Genomic DNA, 21,713 nt, shown 5'->3' with positions numbered 1-21,713 from the left:
ATAGTATAACAGAATAAAAATTAAAAAAACACCATCCATCCATTAATCAATTTTTTGACCAGCTTGCTTTTCAGGGTCGCAGGAGTCTGCTGGTGCCAATCTCCAGCTTTCATTGGATGTTAGATGGGGTACACCCTGTACAAGGCCCAGTCAAGAAAAAATCAGTAATATTAATATAATATATCCAAAAGTAACACACATATATGATAATATACAAGAACAGTAGAACACCAACCGCAGCAGCTTTAAAAAAAAAAAACAATTTGATCTAATATTTTGATTATTATATAATCTCCAAGCATGATGCTTCCTTAACATCAAATGTTTAATATAGGCTTGAGTAACTGTTTATTTTGTGAAATTAACTGTGAAACCATTTAGTCTTTTTTTTTTTCTTTTCTTGCTTTCTTTTTTACGGCCCGAGCACCAAAGTGGTGCAAGGGCACTATCGTTCCCATAAGGATTTTTCTTATGAGGCCCTAGCGCCACGAGCTGGCGAGGGGACATAGGAAAAGGAGTGAGACAGGGAGATTCTCTCTCCCCCTTCTCTTTGCTATCAGCAGCGAGCCTATACAATCAATCAATCAATCAATCTTTTATTTGTATAGCGCCAAATCATAACCAATAGTATCTCAAGACACTTTACAGTAGAGCAGTCTTAAGGACGGACTCTTCATTTTATGGATACACACATATGCATATATACGTATATACACATACATATGTATCCCACACCCAACATGAATTCATCATGGCGGCAAGGAAAACCTTCTGTTAAGCAGCAGGAACCTTGTGTGGATCCCATTCCTATGATGAACAGCCATCCACGTTATGCTGTGTTGGGTGTGTGCAGAGGAAAGGGTGGAGACAGAGTTGTTGAGACTCTGTAACTCCACACTGAGGATCCCACGGACCTGCAAGACAAAAGCCAGAAGGAGTACAGGAGCAAACACACAAGGGAAGAAGCAGACATAGAGGGAGTGTTTGAGAGAGGAATGGGACCCTCTCCGGTCCCTCTCTAACCTAAATGACCTCTCTCTTAACGCCCTCTCCAACCTCTCTCCAACCGAGCATGCCAGACCCCCCCGGCAGTCTATGCCTATTGCATCTTAACTATGAGCTATGAGCTGGTTCCTAACTAAAAGCTTTACCAAAGAGGAATGTTTTGAGCCTAACCTTAAAGGTAGAGAGGGTGTCTGCCCCCCGAACCATGGTTGGTAGATGGGTCCAGAGAAGTAGGGCCTGATAACTGAAAGCTCTTCCTCCTATACTACTTCTAGAGACAAATGGAACAACGAGTAGGCCAGCATTTTGAGAGCGTAGTGTTCTGGGGGGATTGTATGGCACTACAAGCTCCTTGAGATAGACTGGTGCCTGTCCATTTAGGGCTTTATAAGTGAGAAGAAGAATCTTGAATTATATTCTATATTTTATGGGAAGCCAATGCAGAGAGGCTAAATGATAAGATTGATAAGATTGTAGGGATTGAGGATGGTGGGAGGAGAATTAATAAAATGTCTATTTGCAGATTACATTTTGACCTTTATTAACATCCCCTTACTTCAATACCATGACCCATGCAAAGATTATGGAGATTTTTCTGGATAAAAAATAAATTGATATATCAATGATGATATCAGGGCCATGGCATATGGCCAAATCAACTTAATTAGATAGTATAATTTCACTGGTCTAAACAAGGATTTATCTACCAAGGAATTATTACAACACCTCAAACCACAAATCTTTTTGAAGCAAACTATAATAAGCTAATTAAACAAGTAAGGAGTGATCTGACCCACTGGGAAGTCCTTCCTGTATCTCTGTTGGGTAGAGTTAAAACCGTGAGGATGAATTTGCTTCCTCATATCCTATTTCTGTTCCAGTTGCTGCCCATAAGAGTTCCAATTTCTATTTTTACCTTGTTAAACAAATTAATCTCTCAATTTATATGGCAACACAAGAGACCCAGAATTAGACTTAAATACTTCATTTGGCTAAAAATAAAGAAGGTCTGGCATTGCCAAATTTGAAATTTTATCATTGGGCAGCTCAACAAACAGCGATTGTGACTTAGATCATTGGAGACGACGAGACAAAGCTCAAATAAAACAGGGTGAAGTTAGAGATGCACAGATATCTGCCCATTTGTGGACTTGAAACTTATCAATAAAATGAAGATTAGAAATGAATGGATAAAATATACTATAAAGGTTTGGGCAGAAGTTAAAAAGATGCTTAAAGTGGATCTTTTTCTCAAGCAATGCCCATAGTAGGCAATATTGATTTTCCACCTTTGATTTCAGATCATGGTTTTAGGAGATGGGCAGCTAAAGGTCTCATTATCTTAAATCAATTATTTGAAGGAACACACTTGAACTCCAACTGCAGGAACAATTTAACCTTCCCACAAATGATTTTTACAAGTATTTACAAATTAGACACTACATTATAAATCATGAAGAAAAAAGGCAAATTGGCAAAATTCCAAATAGTATAGAACAATATATTATTACAATTTGGGAAAAACATCTTCCATTACATAAACATGCCTCCCATCTCTATAAAAGACTTGCATCAGAATTTTACGAGAATACTTATAATATTAAGGAGAAATGGGAATTGGAATCTAACACCATAATAGAAGACAAACTTTGGGATAAACTTTGTAAAGACAGTCATAAAGGTATCAACAGTTAGCAGTGGAAGGACTTTGATTGGAAACAGACCCTTTTGGCTATTTTATTAAAGATCGCACAGCAGCTCTATGCTGGAGACAATGCGGTAAAATAGTTGATCATACACATATTCTGGGACTGTCCGGTTATTTTGGAATAAGCAAAATTGAGAACATTTTGAAAAAAAAATATGCCCTCAAACATACTGTTTTACTTACTCGGGGTCATACCGGTCAACCTTTTTACTGTTGACCAAAGATATATTAGATATTTTATTATTGGTTGCCAAGAAAAATGTAACGGCAAAATGAAAGAATGTTAAATCACCGACCGTGGCTGAGTGGAAGCAGAGGTTGAGACAGGTTTATCTTATGGAAAAAATGACTGCATCGTTACAGCTGAAAATTTATCTCTTTGATCAGAGGTGGAGCATGCTTGGAAAATACCTGATAATGTGAACTATTGTTGTTGAGGTTGTACTTTGAGTGATGGAAACGGGTCCTGTTTTACCTATTTATTGGTTTATTCTGCTATATGTACGTATACAACCTGTTTTGTACCTTTTTTTTTTTCTTTGTTTTACATCACTGATCCTGTCTCTGATAATGTTATATGTAAATTCTAGATAAAAAGTTTAGGATTAATTAAAACTCTGACAGACGCAGACTTCTGTCCACGTTGGTCACAGTGATTCAACTATTTTCATACTATGTCCAACGTAAAGTCACAGTTTGATCCACTACAGAGTGAAACAAGCTGTCATATGCGGATAAGGATGGACCAGAAACTGTTCCCACACATATTTTAATGAGGCTCAGCTCAGGTCGCTTTAAACAATTTATATTTGAAATTGCGTATTATGACCCCAATAGTTCTGTTTCGCTGCAAACATCCCTCTGTATTAAAGCAGGACGCTCTGCAGCCGGGTTATTTCCTCATATCTCCAGCATCTAACTCGGTCACGCTTTTACAGCGATGATGATGATGATGTTGATGATGATGAAGCGCTGATCAAGGAGAAAGATTTTAACTGTGACTCAGTCACATTGCAATAATCTGATCAATGATCTGATCACATCAACCTGTTACAATGTTTATCAATGAAGGCATTTCAAAATAAAAGTGAACTTTATCATTTTCATGGATTTCAATGACATTTACAAGCGTTGGGAAAACTCCATGTTTCGTGATTTCTAGACAGCCCAAAAAAATGACATCACCGCCTCCTTTCCTTCTGCCAGCCTTCATTCACACAATCGCGCATTTTGGCTCCTTACGTGGGTGTGTCAGCAGCCTGGACCGGAAAATACGCGTAGGAAAGAAGCGTGTAACTGCAGAGCAAAAAAGCGCTTAAGTCCAGACGAGAGAATAGACCCCATAATGAATAAATATATTCAAATGTAAATAAACATAAATAATAATAATGATAATAATAAATAATTAATTAACGTAATCAGTATGGTTTTAAACACAAAACACGTCCGTAATTCCACATCACTTCTGGTGCATTCTATGCATCCTTAGCAACACCATAGCAACACGATAAAGCAGGACGAATGCACGCTGAAACGAACAAACAATGAATCGTATACTTAAAACTGAATCGATGCTATGAAAGTTAAGGGGACACTTCTCACTAGAAATGTCATCAATACGAAGCCAAATCCACAAGCTCTCTTAATATAAAGCCATTTCCAGTGAAAATTGAATGAATGTCCGCCATGTTTTTCCTTCCTGAAACTGAGCCAACAGGTATGCCCCATAGAATGCGAGGCGCATGCGTAGGATGTCAACGCATTGCATAGTGGACAAGAGTACACTTCATAGCGTGACTGAGTTGGAATAATAGCCACTCCACAATAAGCAATTACATTGCCTAGAATGTTGTAAAGGGGTGTACTCACCATCCATTTAAAACATATGCAGAGTTTGGGAGGGCCCTCCAGTGGTCAAAAGTTTTCATTGTAGATTTCCCAGTTCTTAATATAATTTACATAATATACAAATATTTTAAGTGCCAAAAAACACAGTGACTAGGAAATTATAAAATGGCTATATAAAATTCAAAGGTTCACAAAATAAAACCAAGTAAAAACATTTTTAAAGGACCACAGCAGCGAAATGGCATTTGACCCTCCTGCTGTAGACTCATAAATCTGTTATTCAAAGTGATGCACCGAGAACACAAACGCTGAAACAGCTAACAAACAAGATTACTATTTTTTTTTAAACGCTCCCCCACACACTTTTTGAAAAAATTGCCATAGTAGACTGAGAATCAATATGCCTGAGTGTCCTTTAACATGACACCTTGTATTGCAGCTCAGCCACCCTATTGTTGTGTGGATGTATGGTTAATGTGTAAATGCTATGAAACTACATGTGCAATATAAGTACTATATTAACTATAAGTATAAGTAATTTATTTATAAAGCTCTTTTTGCATATAAAATCACAAAGTGCTGTATTTTCACCACAGCTCTGTACAAGTGCAACATCATAATAGAAAAATAAAACACGGGTGCATATACATCATAAGAGCAGCATCATAAAAGCATAATAAAAGTGAAAATCCAGTTAACGAAAAGCTTTTCTGAAAAGCGAGGTCTTCAATAGTTAAGTCTTAAAAGTGTCCACACAGTTGAGCTCCCTGAGAGACTGGTGCAGGTTATTCCAGAGTCTGGGGGGCACAGTCTGGAACGCCAGGTCTCCTCGGGTTTTAAATTGAGTTTTTGGGATCTTTAGGAGACCCTGACCTGAAGACTGAAGGCTACGCCCTGAAGTGTAGGGGCACAACAAGTCCAAGATATATTGAAGGGCCTGACCATGTAACACTTGGAAAGTAAGAACTAAGATTTTATAATCTATTCAAAACTTAACTGGAAGCCAGTGCAGAGTAGAAAGAATGGAGGTAATGTGGGATGTTCTGGGAGCACCGGTCAAAAGTCTGGCAGCAGCATTCTGTACAATCTGGAGTCTGTTTAGAGTCGACTTATTAAAACAAGTGAAAACAGAATTACAATAGTCAATGCGTGATGATATAAACGCGTGTATGACCAGTTCGAGATGCCTCACTTTAGAGATATTTCTCACGTGGTAAAAACAGTTTTTAGTCAGTTGACGACAGTGTCCTTCCAAAGACATTGACTGATCAAACACAACGCCAAGGTTTCTGAAGCTGATTTTAACAGATGAGCCCAGATCACCAGATCTTTTTATCAGGAGCAATGATCAGAGTTTCTGTTTTGTTTGAATTTATCTGGAGATAATTAACCTTCCATTTATTAGTGAAGTCTATTTATCATGTCCTGCTAAAATATTCACAACTATATCTGCTTCTTAAAGATTAATTAAAATACAATGTTCACAGAAAGCTACTGTATATGTATGTTATGCATTAAAAGATAAACAGATAATTAATCATATTTAATGTTAGTTGTCACAATAATATAGCTAAACATTGCACTTTTAAAAGCTAATCGCATTGGTTGCAGGCATTTGAAAACCTAATGGAATGGTGTATCCCACTGTTCAGCAAATTACCATGTTCTCAATTGTTTCTTTTGATATTTTTGCTTCACATTCAATGTGCCATATCTCTTCCATGCTGTTATCCTATTCAGATTGCAACCTGTACACACACCTTAACAAAGTAAACACTAAAACAGTACTTGGAAACCCACTTTTTCAATGTCCTCCAATGTTTTGTAGTATTTGGCTTCAGTCTGTTGGATCTCAATGAAGCAGCAATTTCTTTTGTCTTCTTCTGTCATGCCCACTCTCTACAATAAAAAAAGGAAATCAGTCATAAAAACATTTTATTACAAAATAATGTAATGCATTGTTATTGAATGCTTCATATAAACATTTTTAATCTTTACTTAGAAGAATTACATTGTTTTAATTTTAGTAATTTTACTTATTTAAACTTCAATGTATTCGCCAAAGTAATCATTACTATATCCCTAAACTATTAACTGTTTACAGGTGTATTCTTAGAGGTTATGTTTTCGAACCATGTGAGGTAAATTGGAACAAATGTAAAAATATATTTATGCTGTGCATAAATTCAACTGTGTTGCATTTATTTTGCATAGCCTTCCTTTCATATGACTTCCACTACTTGTGTGTGAGCTGAGAGTGAAAATGAACAGCAGCCAATGTTGGGTTTGTTACTCAAATAAAAGTAATTCCTTACTTGTTACTTCTGTAAATTGTAGTGAATTTATTTGACGAATTACTGCATTTGTAAAGTAACTTCACTACTTATTAATTAACTTTCCCATTTCCTAATTTACAGTGTCAATACATGGACAAAAATCATAGTCATAACATTACTTAACTTGTCTACAGTGTTTATAGATTGATTGATTGATTATACTTCATTAATCTCCCAATGCGGAAATTCACTTGTTACAGGAGCAAACAGTTAAAAAGAATAAAGTTAAAAATACAACTACCAAGAAAATATTTATAAATAAAAATATGTGATAAGTGGAAGCCTTGCATAAGTAGAAATATATATATATATATATATATATATATATATACTGTATATATCAGAATCAGAAGTACTGTACTTTATTGATCCCAGGAAAAAAATCACTTTTCTTTTTTTTTACAGAGGCCTGAGAAATATTGCAGAAAAAAGAAGAAACATTAAACAAAGGAAATAAAGAAAATAAAATGCACATAATTAAGTAAAATACTGTAAAATTAAATAAGGAATAAATACAAGTGCATACATTACAGTAAAAAATTTAAATAAAAAATAAAATTAAGAATTAACACAAGTACAAAAATTTACAAATATAATACAGATATAAACAAGAAGCTGTTGGGTTGAAGTGAGGAGTTTTGATGCTGAAGGTGCTCGTGTGGCTGACCAGCACATCGTCTGCGACCCTCAGCCTGCTCCCCCAGCAAACATAAGCATAGAGGATTACACTATCCACCACAAACTCATAAAACAACCTGAGCATTTTCCTGCAGATGTTGAAGGACATCAGCCGTCTCAGAAAATAGAGGCTCTTCCTATAAGGGGAGTCTGTGTTCTTCCCCAGTCCATTTTATTGTTTATAACTGTGGATACTTCCAGAACCACTTACTGACTTAAGTCTTTTGGACCAAAGGCATTATTGGGTAGAAAAAAGAAATAATGTGAGACAGTTGGTAAAAGAATATTTACAACATAGTTTTTACAGTTATACACCAATTTAAATGGATGGAAAGAGCCTGAGAGTGAGCACAGAGGAGCTGCAGTGAACATACCAGAATTTAATATATCAATCTGCAAAAGACTCAACAAAAAGCTGTCTGTGTTCACAACAGAGCTAACTGCTATTATTCTAGCATGACAGTGGATAGAAAAGGAGAGGCTATTATAAGTCTGAACTGAAAAGAAATGAATAGAAAAAATCTAAAGAGTGATATACTAATGACACTGATGTGGGTACAGAGACTGGGAGTTGATGTACAATTGTGTTGGGTACCAGCCCACACAGAAGTTGAGGGCAATAAAAAAGCCGACCCAACAGCTAAAAGAGCATTGAAAGTACAAAACAGCAATATTTAACAAGTCACATTTGGGAAAGGTGAAGCTAAGTCAATGATAAGAGAAATGGTAAGAAGTTCATGACAGAAGAAATGGGATACAGACCCTAAAAGGCAATAGTACCATAACATCCAGAAGTCTGTTAATATTCTTTTATTTTTTTACCCATTCACCAGTCACTCTCACACATTGATCTATTTCTCACCAGCAATTCATTTATTTCAAATATTTCAAAATCCACCCCATCATCATCAGTGATCACACCCCTATAAGATTCACTATAAATAAAACAATCCCACAAAGACATAGCATCAGATGCTACTTCAATACATCCCTCTTAACTGATACAGAATTGAATGATCTCATTACAAAAGAGTGGGCATCCTTCCTAGAAATAAATAATTATCCAGAGTCATCTCCATCCATTCTATGGTAAACTGATAAATAATACTTAGATTTTTTTAATGAAATAATAATGCCTCTAACATTTAGAGGACATCATCGCAAACAACCCAAAAGAGACTGCCATAGTGAACTAAGAAAATACTAATTTAAACAAAACAAAATCAATATAACAATAAATCCAGAAAATACTTGGCAAACCAAATCAAGCAAAACAAAGAAAATATCTCCACACTAGAAGCCCCAATAACACTAGACAAACTTTCCACTGCTCTGCATCTCATGCCCAACCATAAATCACCAGGAAGCGATGGCTTCCCTGCTGAGTTCTAGAAACATTTTTGGTCAATCCTATCCCCACTTTTCCACAGAGTAATAATTGAAATTAAACAACACTCATTACTTCCTTCACATATAAACACACCCACAATCTCACATCTTCTCAATGTAGAGTTAAAATCATAACAAAAACATAAGCTCATAGAATAGAAAAAAAATCATCTAGCACATAATCTACCCTGATCAGACCAGTTTCATAAAAAGCAGACACTCATCCACCAACACTCGCAGACTCTTTAACCTAATGGAACATTCATCACAACAACAAAATCCATCAATCATTGTCACCCTGAATGCAGAAAAAACATTTGATGAAGTTAACTGGTCATTTCTCATCTCCACATGCAAAAGTTTGGCTTTGGGGAATAATTTATTAATTGGTTAAAAATTCTCCACACTGCTCCTTCAGCCACTGTTACCACAAATAGACTAACATCACAGACCAGGCAAGGATGCCCACTCTTTCCCTCCCTATTCACCATCTTCATAGAACCTTTAGCTGCAGCCATCCAACAAAACACAAATATCCATGGAATCAAAACACCAAACCACCATCATAAAATCAGTTTATATGCCAACGACATAATTCTTTTTTTTTTTTTTTTTAACAGAAACCTCACTTATCACTACAAGAAACAATTAAAACAATAGGAGCATGTTCAAAAATCTCAAACTACTCCATAAAATCCACTATCTCCTCCAACTCCACATAGACAGCTGGAATGTGGCAACCCACACTCCACCCGTTGCTTTATGCACTGGTTATATCACATATTTAGGTATTCCCGTTTACTGGAAAAGCAAAGCACAGAAAATCAAACTAACACTACAAAAACCCAAGACACAGGGAGGACTTTCAGGGCCAAACTTCTATAAATACTTCATTGCAAATCAATTACAGTACATGTTTAAATGGATCCACCCTCAACAGTCAGATATAATATGGTTGGACATTGAACAAACAGCGTGTGACAATATTCCAATCGTTATAAAGATATATACTGTATATGCAGCTTTAAAGGAGACATATCATGCCTTTAAGTCCTTCTTTTTTTACATATAAATCATACAGTTGTGTTCTATATAAAGCGGAACTGCAATACTTGGGTCTGAATTCCTCATTATAATAGCTCCACAGGCCCCTTTTCTACCCTTTTTTTGATGTGGTTCTGAGAGCAACTCGTTTTGGTGCGGTCTCTTTAAATGCAAATGAGACACTTCATACCCCGCCCCCTCTCCAGGTTGCAGAGGTGACGCTCGGTTCAACTCCACCCTGTTCGGTCATTTTTGTAGTTTGATAGAAGAGATACGGTTATGTAGCGGCGCATAAACTTTTTATTCACAGGTTATTTACAAAATGTCAACGGAAGACTTGTCCATCCAGCCTTACATGTTCGAGCCAGAGTCGGACCCGGCGGAGCGAGGCCATATCAAGGATCTAAAACGAGCACACAGCGCTAACATATGAAGACGGTGCAACTGCTAATGCTAATGCTAACAAAACAATGACAGGTACGTCTTATCACACTTTTTAGCGTTATTTACAGCTTACCGAAGTGCTCTGTTCGTGCTCTGTTCTCCAAAGATAGAAGGAATTGAACCCTCAATCAGACAAAGTCTTTCGGCAAATCCTTCTTTATACTGGCGGAGGTTGCAGAAGTCATCCTTGAAGTGCTTCGCACACACAAAAATGATCTTACCCACAGATGTGGGTACATTTCCGTGAAAAATAAAACTCAACCAGGCACTTTGAAAAGGTTCTGATGCTGGGAGACGGTGTAATGAAGCGTGTGGGTTACTACATCCGAACATTTTGACTTATCCTCTCGTAACTTCGGCATCCTTGAGCGTGGACTACAAAATCACAGCGAGAAATAAAAATGGCGGATTGCTCGAAGTGTTGGGCCTGGAGTCGATGTCCTAATTTGGCAGTTCTGCTGCAAATACTGTGATGTAAAACGTAATAGAGAATAGAAAAATCGAAACAGATTGAAAAATATGACCAAAACAGAATATAAAGATAACTACGGAGCACCTGACGAGACTAATTTGATTTTTTCTGTACTTCTAAACACTAAATATACAACAAAATGTATTGAAGGGCTAAAAAAGTGGATTTAGCATGATATGTCCCCTTTAAGACCACTTTTTACATCATGGATATAAAACACTTCTTTGTATCATATTGATGATTATATCAGCCATTATTATATGCATTTCATTATTGTATCATGTATATTATATACATCTATTATATATTGTATTATGTAAATTGTACTTAAAAAACATATATATATATATGTTTTTTATGTAATATTTGCATTATAACAACATTATAAGTTCCGAAAGTGGGGTACTGTTGTGGCGGTTTTGAATGTAATGAGAGAGTCAAGTTTTAGGGTTGCTGGTCAGATGTGTCTGTGTCCCAATGAATGAATGAATCTGCCGTTGTTCTGTGCGCTCAGGGTTTTGTATGTTTCTGATAGTGCTAGTCATAACAATGACATAGCCTGCGAGAAGAGACCTTAACAATGACATAGCCTGCGAGAAGAGACCTTAGTAAAAGCCATCAGTACAATGTATCTGGCCTGCTTAGGGCAGTATGGCGGGAACAGCATCTGCAAACTCTGTACTGCTTTTAGGTCTGTATTTGTTGGTCTCTTGGTTTTTTCAGATAGTACTCTCTTCTTTTGTCCAGGTCTTAGCTGACTATGCAGAACTCAGTCACCTTCCTCCTGTTGAGCATGATTCCTCTTTGATTTGTATTATAAAAGGCACATTTTCTGCAAATTATTTTTATGTTTTGCATTTTGGTTCTGAAACTGCAAAGAAATTACCATGGGTTGTCGTGCTTCCACCTTAATGATGTCTTCATAAATGTCGTCCCCCTCAACTTCACATGGCACACAGTCATAGATGTCATCTTCTCCCAAGTCATGCTCGCTGAGAGACAAAAGAAAATGAAGAATAATGATGGTGATCCAAGCAACTGGACAAAAAAGCACAGGTTTGTTCATTTCAGCATTAACAGTATGTGTTGTACAGTATGTGTGTTTAATAGTTTGACTTTAACTGAGAAAAAATTAATGTAACTAAAAGAGCCCCCTGCATATTACCATCTTTAAAGAGGAGTGTCTTATGGGAAATATACCCATGCTTGATTATCCTTTGCTTTAACCTACCTCTTGCTCTGTGAGCTAATTATTAGGGAATCTTAGTAGTGGAGGGAACTCATCAGGACACTTTGGCAAAAAGGCCTGGAAAATGGGAGTAGTGGCCTAGTAGTTAAGGAAGTGGGCGTGTAATCGGAGGTTTACTAGTTCGAATCTCACCCAGGCCATCACTGAGGGATGTTGAGCAAGTCCCTTAACCCCTGGAATTAATTACAATTATGACAAATATAATTGTAATCATACTTGGATGACACATAATCCTTGATGAGTGCCCCACTGAAGAACTTGGGATCACGCCTGGGGAGGCAAAAAGATCTTAGGGCCATCTCCAGAATCCAGGGTGTGCCGCTGAGCCTCTTGAACAACCTCTTCAATCTCCCATGATGCTGCTCCCACGATGCAGGACCCTGGGATGATGGGGTCCGATTCACCCAAGCAGGAAAGAGAGGAAGGAATCTGAGACAGAGAGTCTAGCTTGGTGTTGCGAGAGCTGGGACGATAAGCGTGTGAGTTAGTAGTAGTTAGTTAATAGTTAACCCAACTGAGAAAAAGGACCACGGGTCTGGCAAGAATTGAGTCGCCGAGCAGAACTGATGTAAGCGAGGTTCTTATGATCAGTCCAAATCAAAAAAGGTTACTCTGCACCCTCCAATCAAATGTCTCCACTCCTGAAGCGCCAAGACCACTGCCAAAAGCTCTCGATTTCCAACATCATAGTTTTGCTCAGCGGGACTATAATGTTGGATATCGAAAGCACAAGGGTGAAGCTTGAAAGAGTCAGGGTCACATTGCGAGAGGATGGCTTCTACCCCGGAGTAAGAGGCCTCCACTTCAACCACAAACTGAATTGAAGGATTTGGGTATTTTAACACCAGAGCACTGTTGAACAGTCTTGAGTCCTCCAAAAGCCTGCTGGGCCTCTGGACCCCACAGGAACGGAAGCTTGGTTGAGGTGAGTTTTGTGAGAGGAGCTGCAACAGAGCTGTAGGCCTGAATGAACCGGCAGTAGAAGTTGCGAAGCCAAGGAACCGTTGGAGCTCACAACTGTTCACAGATGTAGGCCAACTCATGACAGCGTCAATCTTGGCCGGATCTGATAAAAGCTCTCCTTTGATAATGATGTAACCGAGGAACTTAATCGAGGAGACATAATACTTTCTCAGGTTTGACGAAAAGCTTATTCTCCAGCAGCCGTTAAAGCACCAGGCAGACATGTCAGCAATGCTCCTCCAGATTGCGAGAGAAAATCAGAATATCAATGTAAATAAAAACAAAATGATTAAACAAATCTCAAAAAAGATCGTTCATATGACACTGAAACACGGCAGGGGCATTGGTGAATCCAAAATGTGTAACTGAATACTCAAAATGTCCCATAGAAGTGTTGAAGGTTGTCTTCCACTCATCCCCTTCCCGAATACGGACGAGGTGGTAAGCGTTCCTTAGGTCTAATTTAGAAAAAACCTGAGCATGACACAGGGGCTCGAAGGAGGGGTTGATGAAAGGCAGAGAGCACTTGTTCTTAACAGTGATATCATTTAAAGAAGCATAGGGCAGGATCTAGAAATCAAACTCCATAGTTTCATTTTCATTTTATTTCACAATTCCATACATTGCATTGTGTTACATCATGTTAGTCAGCGCAATTGTGAAAAAGGACTCCCAAAAAGCAACAGCTTATAAGTAGGGGGTCCATCCCACCACCTTTCCACCACCATTCACCTGGCAAGATTTTGTGAGCAGTCCAACTTAAATAATAAAACATATCTCTTTAATTTTTCAGGTGTTTAAGAATCAATCAATCAATCAATCAATCAATCAATCAATCAATCAATCAATCAATCAATCAATCAATCAATCTTTATTTGTATAGCGCCAAATCATAACCAATGGTATCTCAAGGCACTTTACAGTAGAGCAGTCTTAAGGACGGACTCTTCATTTTATGGATACACACATATGCATATATACGTATATACACATACATATGTATCCCACACCCAACATGAATTCATCAAGAACAGTTCCCTCAAAGCAGACAATATGGATAACCACAGTACCTCTGCACCTTAACTAGATTTTTTTATTTTATTTATTTATTTATTTATTTTTATCATGAAACAAGCGAAAGAAGTGACACCATGGTGGTTAGTTTAACTGCAGCCATCAACCAAGCCGGCTTGGGAGTACACATTCACTCTTTGTTTGGGACAAACATTTAGAACTGGTTGTCGTGTTCGGTCATATAGTGTCGTTGCTGCATACAGCGTTCTTCCTTTCCTGCTGCAGCAAACACAGTTGCTGTAGCCCTGAAGAACGCAGCTTTTTACAGTGAGAGCTGTGATCCGCTGGGCAGGGCGAATGGAGCAGAGGACAATTTTAAAGGAATACACTGTTGAAAGATTCCTTTTTCTGCACAATAACATGGATTATCCTTATCTTTGATACATGGATTATATAAATAGATCCGATGGGTCTCTTACGTGCTCTGCGACCCTGTTTATGTTTCATTTTCTTTTGTTACCCTTGCGCTGATCTGATGTCGACATTAACAGTTGTTTGTTAATAAAATCGGTGCTTACCACTTAAACAAACGTAAATACGTCATTTCTTTGAGAGAAAAAAATTAGGTTTTCACTCTTGGGTTGGACTTGGATGAGAAAATGCGGCCCAATCAGCACTCCAACTGTGACACGATTATTTATTTACTCGCCTTTCATGTGAATACTGCAAGACCTGTGCACATGCCTCTGCATGCATCTGTGGAACTATCTGTGACCAAACAGTAGTTTAGTCCACTGTGCTTGTCCTCTTTCAGCCTACAAGCCATCTCTTCCCCTTCGTCATTTCTGGCAGTGGGCCGCCTCTCCAAGTCGTTGAGAATGCGCACTACCATCATTTGACGTCACTGTCAGCGCCATTTGACATCACGTCTGCAGAACTGCGTGGGAAATTCGGCCCCAGAACAGTAGTACAAAATGTATCACACAATCTGTTCAAGGCAATAGAGAGAAATGTGTGTGGGCTCATTCTCTTTGGTTTTGAGCACTTCATCACCCATTAGCATTAAAAGACTTAAAAATGTATGTTTATTTTTTCACGAATCCTGCCCTATGCTCCTTTAAAGGGGCCGTGTAATCTTAAAACAGCATTAAAAGGCACAACTATTTGGAGAAAGTTAAAATTGTCTGTGACATTTTACACCCAGAATCTGTTGTGGTAAGACTTTATTTAGAAAAAAAAAATAAAACAAGATTTATCTTTCACATCGTAATTTTGCTAAATAAAGATTGAGATATGAATATTGGTCCATATCGTTCAGCCCATGTTTAAACCCTGCAGGCATAATGAACGCTATTATGGTTAAAAATAAAAAAACCTGAAGAAATTATGAAATTAGAAGGAAGTGTACACATTTCATTTAAACTGGAATCTGTTTTCCTGAAACACCAAGCTACAGTAGATGACAAACCATCATATGATAGGACCATGAAAATACAAAATGTTTATATTGCTTGTTAAAAGTTTGCTTGGGTCAACTGGAGTCTAGCATGCATGATGAGGCCAAAACCATCTGCCTTACTTGTGTCAGGCAAAACCCTGATTATTCATAGGTGGAGATAAGTAATGCAGGGTCGCCACGGTCATTAAATTCCTGGAAAAGTTACAGCTTTTCCAGTCTTGAAAAGTCATGGAATAATTTAACTGTTTTGGAAAGTTTTGGAAATATAGCCTTTTTTTATTTTAATGTTTAAAATGAATAAACTATGGGACGCAATGCAAGCAATGTACAACAACTTGTGTTGTACATTGCGTTTAATAAATGTGTCTGCAAATTGAAATTGTAATCTTATAATGAAACATGGTAGCGCTTAGTTGTTGATTATGTTATTCAATAACTGATGCATCATTATTTACAACATTTTGCAAAATGGGTGTCAAATGCAATTGTGCCATTGTACGATGCTATATGATAGATAAGTGATGGACAACTTGCTTTCCCTGTGCCAAAGTTTTGAAAAATCATTGTCTTTTTTTGCCTCAGATTAGTAGTGTTTTAAAACAGTTTTTACGTGGGCTGAAACTGAAGCCATTGCATCTGTGTGCAAAAATCAGTGTTTGTGGAGTCTGGCACCCCTGCGTAGATGTTTCAGAGTGGAATGTTCACTTACTCTGCCAAATCCTCCAAACTTCGGTACACATCATCCTCATTGAGAGCAGTGTCCTCTGATGGAAAAGGCCTTGCACACATAAAAACAGCAAATGAAATTGTACAAAACCATTTGTTATTAATTACAAATTGTTACACAAGTTTAACCAAAGTTAATGTGTTTCAAAGGGTTATTATCACTGTCCAACCTTCAACACTTCGCTTTAGCTTTGTTTTTTGCATTCTCAGCGACAAATGCATACTTTAATTTTATAAGGCCTTCCCACACAAAGCAACACAGACTTAAGACAGACAGAGAACAGGGACACAAAGACAAAATAGGAGACATACAGAGAGACAAAGACAGACAGGGAGCCAAAAGTTACCCCATGAATGTTGCTATTTTTTAACATTTATTATTTTTGTGCTATGTAAATGATGCTCCTTTAATGTCTTTTTGTGTGTACATTGTTCAAAGTCACACTCGCTTTGGTAATTTAAATATGTTCGCCATACCTATAAAGCTTTTTTTAATTTGTTCACATTCCCACACACCTATGCACACTTACACCTGTAGTCAGATGCTTGAGAAACCCACCATAGACACAACACCTTAACCAGCTGAGCTGAGGAGAAAGAGACCAAAAGCTTCAGATATTCCTGGATACAGGCTGTCACAGACACTTTCTTCTTCTGTTTTTTCGGAGAAAGATTATCACAATTTCTTCAGGTTTATGAAAACTCTGGCTCCCCCCAGCGGAGGCACACTCCACACTTTAAAAACTCCTGTTCTAAAGTACATTTCTTTAAACAATCATTTTCACCAGCACCACACAGATGTTCACAGGAGACAGATGCCCCACTCCGCAACCAAACCTCGTGCCGTACGGAATTAAGTTTGATTTTGAGCGCGACCGGTAGGAAGGAGTCACCTCGTGCCTCGACGGGCGTGGCAGGTGCGAGGGCCCGTTATCATTGTTTGCAGTTATAATTATCATCATTATTAGTATTTCTATTCATTTACATACAGCCTAAAATATTAATCATGTGTTTAACACTTTCTAATGATGAAATCAAGGGAATAAAGGGTAAGTGACTTGACTTTCTTGACTTTTATTCAACGACATAATCCTGCCTTTACTTTATTGAAACAAATTGCAGCATTAAGGGGGACACAAGCCAGTGTTATCCTTGTGACGGACGTAAGCCTGCAGCAATGTTTGGTTTTTTTTGTTTTGGGTTTTATAAAGGGAATTAGGCATGCATTAAACAGTATTGTTCATGTGTTTGAGACCCTGTGATGGCTCACATTTCTCCTTTAAGACTAGGACATTCTACCCTTCCTAAAGGCCCAAACATAATCTGGCAGAACGGATGTGAAATGAACTTCGTGCGGTCGCAGTCAGACCTTAAGACCGTCAAGGACTCTGCCACGTATTAGTTTCCTGTGAAATTTACATGAAACCCTACATTTAGCATAATCCCTGCTCAGGTCGATATGAAAATTACATGCCGAGCAGTATTTTGAGTGGAATAAATATGCGATGCCGACTCCACATGCTTTTAAAATTTGAGCTTTGTGCGCACTGGTCTCCGTCCACATATGTTCTGCCCAAGTGTGTTTGGGCATTTAGGATCGCATCTGTGGTTTTTTGAGCCACCAACTCCTTTCTGCTGCATGTACAGGGTATGGGAATGTCCAATCAAGATGGTAAATTAAGCATCAGACCTTGGTCAAGTTTGCTCCAAATGAATTTAGATTTCTGGGTTGTGTTCACACCTCTGTCAGAAACTAATTTTCACAATTTGGAAGCCTCATCACCTTCCTGAAGCTGCTATTTGGGTGGGACTTGTGAAATTTTAGAACCAGATAATAGAATAGGCCTCATGTGTTGGCTATGCCTCAAAGTGTTAAGTGAGCTCTTTGGAGTATTTAATTATGCGTTTTGTTCTAAGACTGCCAGCATTAATAAGAAAATGACCCTTTGTCTTTTGGAAAATATTCACTCATTCAGGACCAACTGTTTGACTCGTTTTAAAGCAAGTGTCAATTAACATAGCATGGATTATTATTATACAGTTATTATACTCACAGGAATATCAAGCATTTATACCAGAAACCATCCAAAAAAAAATGTTTCAGCTTGATCCTTCATGTACTGAAATTAGCAGGGGCTAAAGGTAATGCATATAAGGTAATTTTTTTGTCAGGTTGATCTTTTTTGGTATTTTAAAAACATCAAAAACATTAATATAGGGTGACTTTGTATTTACAAAAAAAGAGAACACGGGCCGAGCCAGGCATACTCCAAAAAGTACTTGACATTTTCTTGAATATACCTTGAAAGGACAAAATACATCTATAAAAGATAAGTTATTATAGAAATTTTTTTCTCTTCATAACAAAGACTTACAAAAATTCTGAAATCAGTGGTGACTCAAGTCAATCAATGTGTATGCATTATCACAATCTGTCCTTGAAAAAACTCATAACTTCTTAAAATCTCTCAATAATTAAAACAGTATGAGAAACATTGCCAACTACAAATTAAAACTACTAGTACAGTGCATTCATGTGGGAGCTTCAGTAGAGTTAATTATGGCCAAATGAGTTTGTGTTTGAAGATTGGATGTACAAAGAGTTGTACATACTCTGTACTCTAGTGTTATAAAGGGTTTATTTGCGGGTGCAAAATAAAACATCGTGTGCGGTTTCCCTGGTTTCATACTATGGGACATGAACATGATAAATGTGTTTGTTGTTTTTTTAAACTCACTTTTATATTTTTTTGTTTGGTGTATTTTTCTGTAATGTATGTTTTTTGGAGTCATTGTGTGTATTTGTGTATCTTTCTGTTGTGTTTTTGTATAATTATAGTTTGTTGCCATTGTAGTGTGATTCTGCTGTAATTTTGTGTATTTTTTTGTATAAATATTTAATTTTGTGTATTTTTATGCATTTTTGTTGTAATTGTGTGTACTTTTTGTATAAATATTGTTTAGTTTTTTGTTTTATTTTACACATTTAGTATATTTTTATTATAAATACTGTGTGTGTGTCTACATGCATCTCCTCCGTGCACCTGCATTGTATTTTTCTGTAATGTATATGAACATGATAAATGTGTTTATTGGTTTTTTTTTAACTCACTTTTATATTTTTTTGTTTGGTGTATTTTTCTGTAATGTATGTTTTTTGGAGTCAATATGTGTATTTGTGTATCTTTCTGTTGTGTTTTTGTATAATTATAGTTTTTTGTTGCCATTGTAGTGTGATTCTTTTGTCATTTTGTGTATTTTTTGTATAAATATCTAGCATTTATACATTTCCACATTCAGCTCACACAGATACACACACTAACTCATCACACTGCACTTGCACTATTAAAAACATTATTTACAAGTGGGTACAACTTTGTTTTAAGCCCCAACTTGAGCCTGGACGTGAACAATTTAAACTCTATGATGCATCTGAAATGGGGAGGCAGTGAGTTCCACAGTTTGGCCAGAGTAAACGTGGTCCTACGGCTCGGGATTGTGCAGTTATTGCTGGAGGTGCTTCTGGTGACTCTGTTGCTGATTTGTCTCTGTATAAATTAACTTGGTGGCTCTGGTGCAAGGTTATTGATGCATTTGAATATTAGTTTAAGATAATATCATTTATCAAAGCTCTCAAAACTTAAATTATATTTCTGGAGTATATTGCAGTGGTGGTAGTGGATTGGTTTTTTGTCCATATTTTTTATTGCTTGGTTGTATAATGAACCAATGCCCTTTGTGGCTGAGGGAGCTGCTTGGCTCCATGTTGTCATGCAGTATGATACGTGGGAGAAGATCATCCCATGCATGTACAGCAGGGCCGCTTGATTTGGGATGTAGTGTCTAATTAATTTAAGATGTCGTTTAATAGTTTTGGATATTTGTTTATCACATTTTAGTTGTGGGTCGAGAACCAACGTACCCAAGTACTTGAATTCTGTTACGGTTTCAGTTTTTTCATTTTGCAATATTATTTGGAAATTAGGGTTTCTTTTTTTGATTGAGAAACACATGGACACTGTCTTGATGAGATTTAGCACCGAGTGATTTTGTTTGCGCCACTGGCTCATCTCAGCCATACATACAGATAAAATGTCTGCAGCCTGCTCAGGCATCTTTGCCTGAGCATTGTCTGCATAAAGCTGGCACAAGTCATCTAAACAGGACAAAGGTAGGTCATTTATGAAGAGACAAAACAACAAAGGTCCAATTATAGAGCCCTGAGGGGAGCCCATTTGATTATTTAAAAATGTGGATTTGTCCTGAGCCACTTTCACACGTTGTGATCTGGAATGAAGGTAGGATGTAAACCACTGTATTTCTTCTGGTGAGATGTTCAAAGATGACGTTTTAGACAGAAGCAAGTCATGATTCACAGTTTCGAAGGCCTTCTTTAAATCTAAAAAGACTCCCCCACCACTTCTCCCCTGTCCATTGACTTTTTCAGATCTTCTATAAAACAGCAGTTTGCAATTATAAGAGTAACCCGCCCGAAAACCAAACTGATGAGGGGCCTGATGGTGGGCCTCCAGGTGGCCATGTTACTTGAACTGCTTTTATTTTGAAAACCTTCCAGTCGCACCACTGTTTTTCACCTCCAAGATGGGGTCATAGTTGTTTTAAGTTCAGAGTGATCGGCAACCCAGCCACACTTGTGTCAGCTCCTAACGTGAACTGCCACAAAAGTCACAAATTAAATAAAAGGATGGACAGTGAATAAGTGGAATTTAATCTGATTCAACGGTGAGTGTATTGGTCCATTCGGTTTTTAAAAATATAACCTTTAAAAAGAGATATCTTTAATTTTTCCCGTTTGTTTGTAGTGAAGGTGCTAAGCGCCATTTTGGAAACCTGGCAAACTCGGCGACTCTTCACAATACTTCTAAATGAAGACGAAACGCTGTCATGTATTGTTTACACTTATTTTTTTCTCGATTAAATTATGTTTGTATGTTTTGTAAACAAACCTTGGTTTTAAATGGGCCCAATTATGAAAATGAATGATTATGTTCATGTTGCACAACTTGAATTAATGATTGTGAACAATCTGAACATTGTAATAACTTTATGAATATACTTTTGGTTATTATAAGTGCACTTAATTTGAATTAATGATTGCTATAATGAAAAATGTATTTCTAATGTAATGTTAGATCTCACAATTTCTAATTTATGTTTTGACCTTCTTTAGGTCAGGTTTTTTTAATCTGCCGTTTTGGCTGCAGTGTTCAACCATTTACTCAACAATGTTGGTTCTCCTGTTATAACAGGTAGGGTTGTTCTTTGTTTGTTTTTTTAAATTACTATTCCTTTTGTAAGGCCAAGTCCATTTGTAAAACTTCAGCTAAATGACTCGACAACTTTTTCTATTTTCTTAT

The 21,713-nt window shown here is 37.2% G+C and overlaps 1 protein-coding gene across 15 annotated transcripts in view; it reads right to left on the bottom strand.

Annotated features, from left to right (window-relative positions):
- Positions 1-21,713, bottom strand: part of vav2 (vav 2 guanine nucleotide exchange factor) — a 166,636-nt gene that overhangs the window by 115,200 nt on the left and 29,723 nt on the right. For all 15 annotated transcript variants that reach the window (XR_003675304.1, XR_003675305.1, XR_003675307.1 and 12 more), the window contains 3 exons: positions 16,319-16,387; positions 11,811-11,916; positions 6,362-6,460 (listed from right to left, as the gene is read on the bottom strand). Coding sequence is in view for 11 of the 15 variants with exons in the window: in XM_028463684.1 (XP_028319485.1) it covers positions 6,362-6,460; positions 11,811-11,916; positions 16,319-16,387 (274 nt within the window). In the remaining 4 variants the exon portion in view is untranslated. The remainder of the gene's footprint in view (positions 1-6,361; positions 6,461-11,810; positions 11,917-16,318; positions 16,388-21,713) is intronic.

The sequence above is a fragment of the Gouania willdenowi genome, chromosome 12 (genome assembly GCF_900634775.1).
Source record: "Gouania willdenowi chromosome 12, fGouWil2.1, whole genome shotgun sequence".
Taxonomy (NCBI): Eukaryota; Metazoa; Chordata; class Actinopteri; order Blenniiformes; family Gobiesocidae; genus Gouania; species Gouania willdenowi.
The sequence above is the reverse complement of the archived record's forward strand: the minus strand, read 5'-3'. Positions and strand labels throughout refer to the sequence as shown.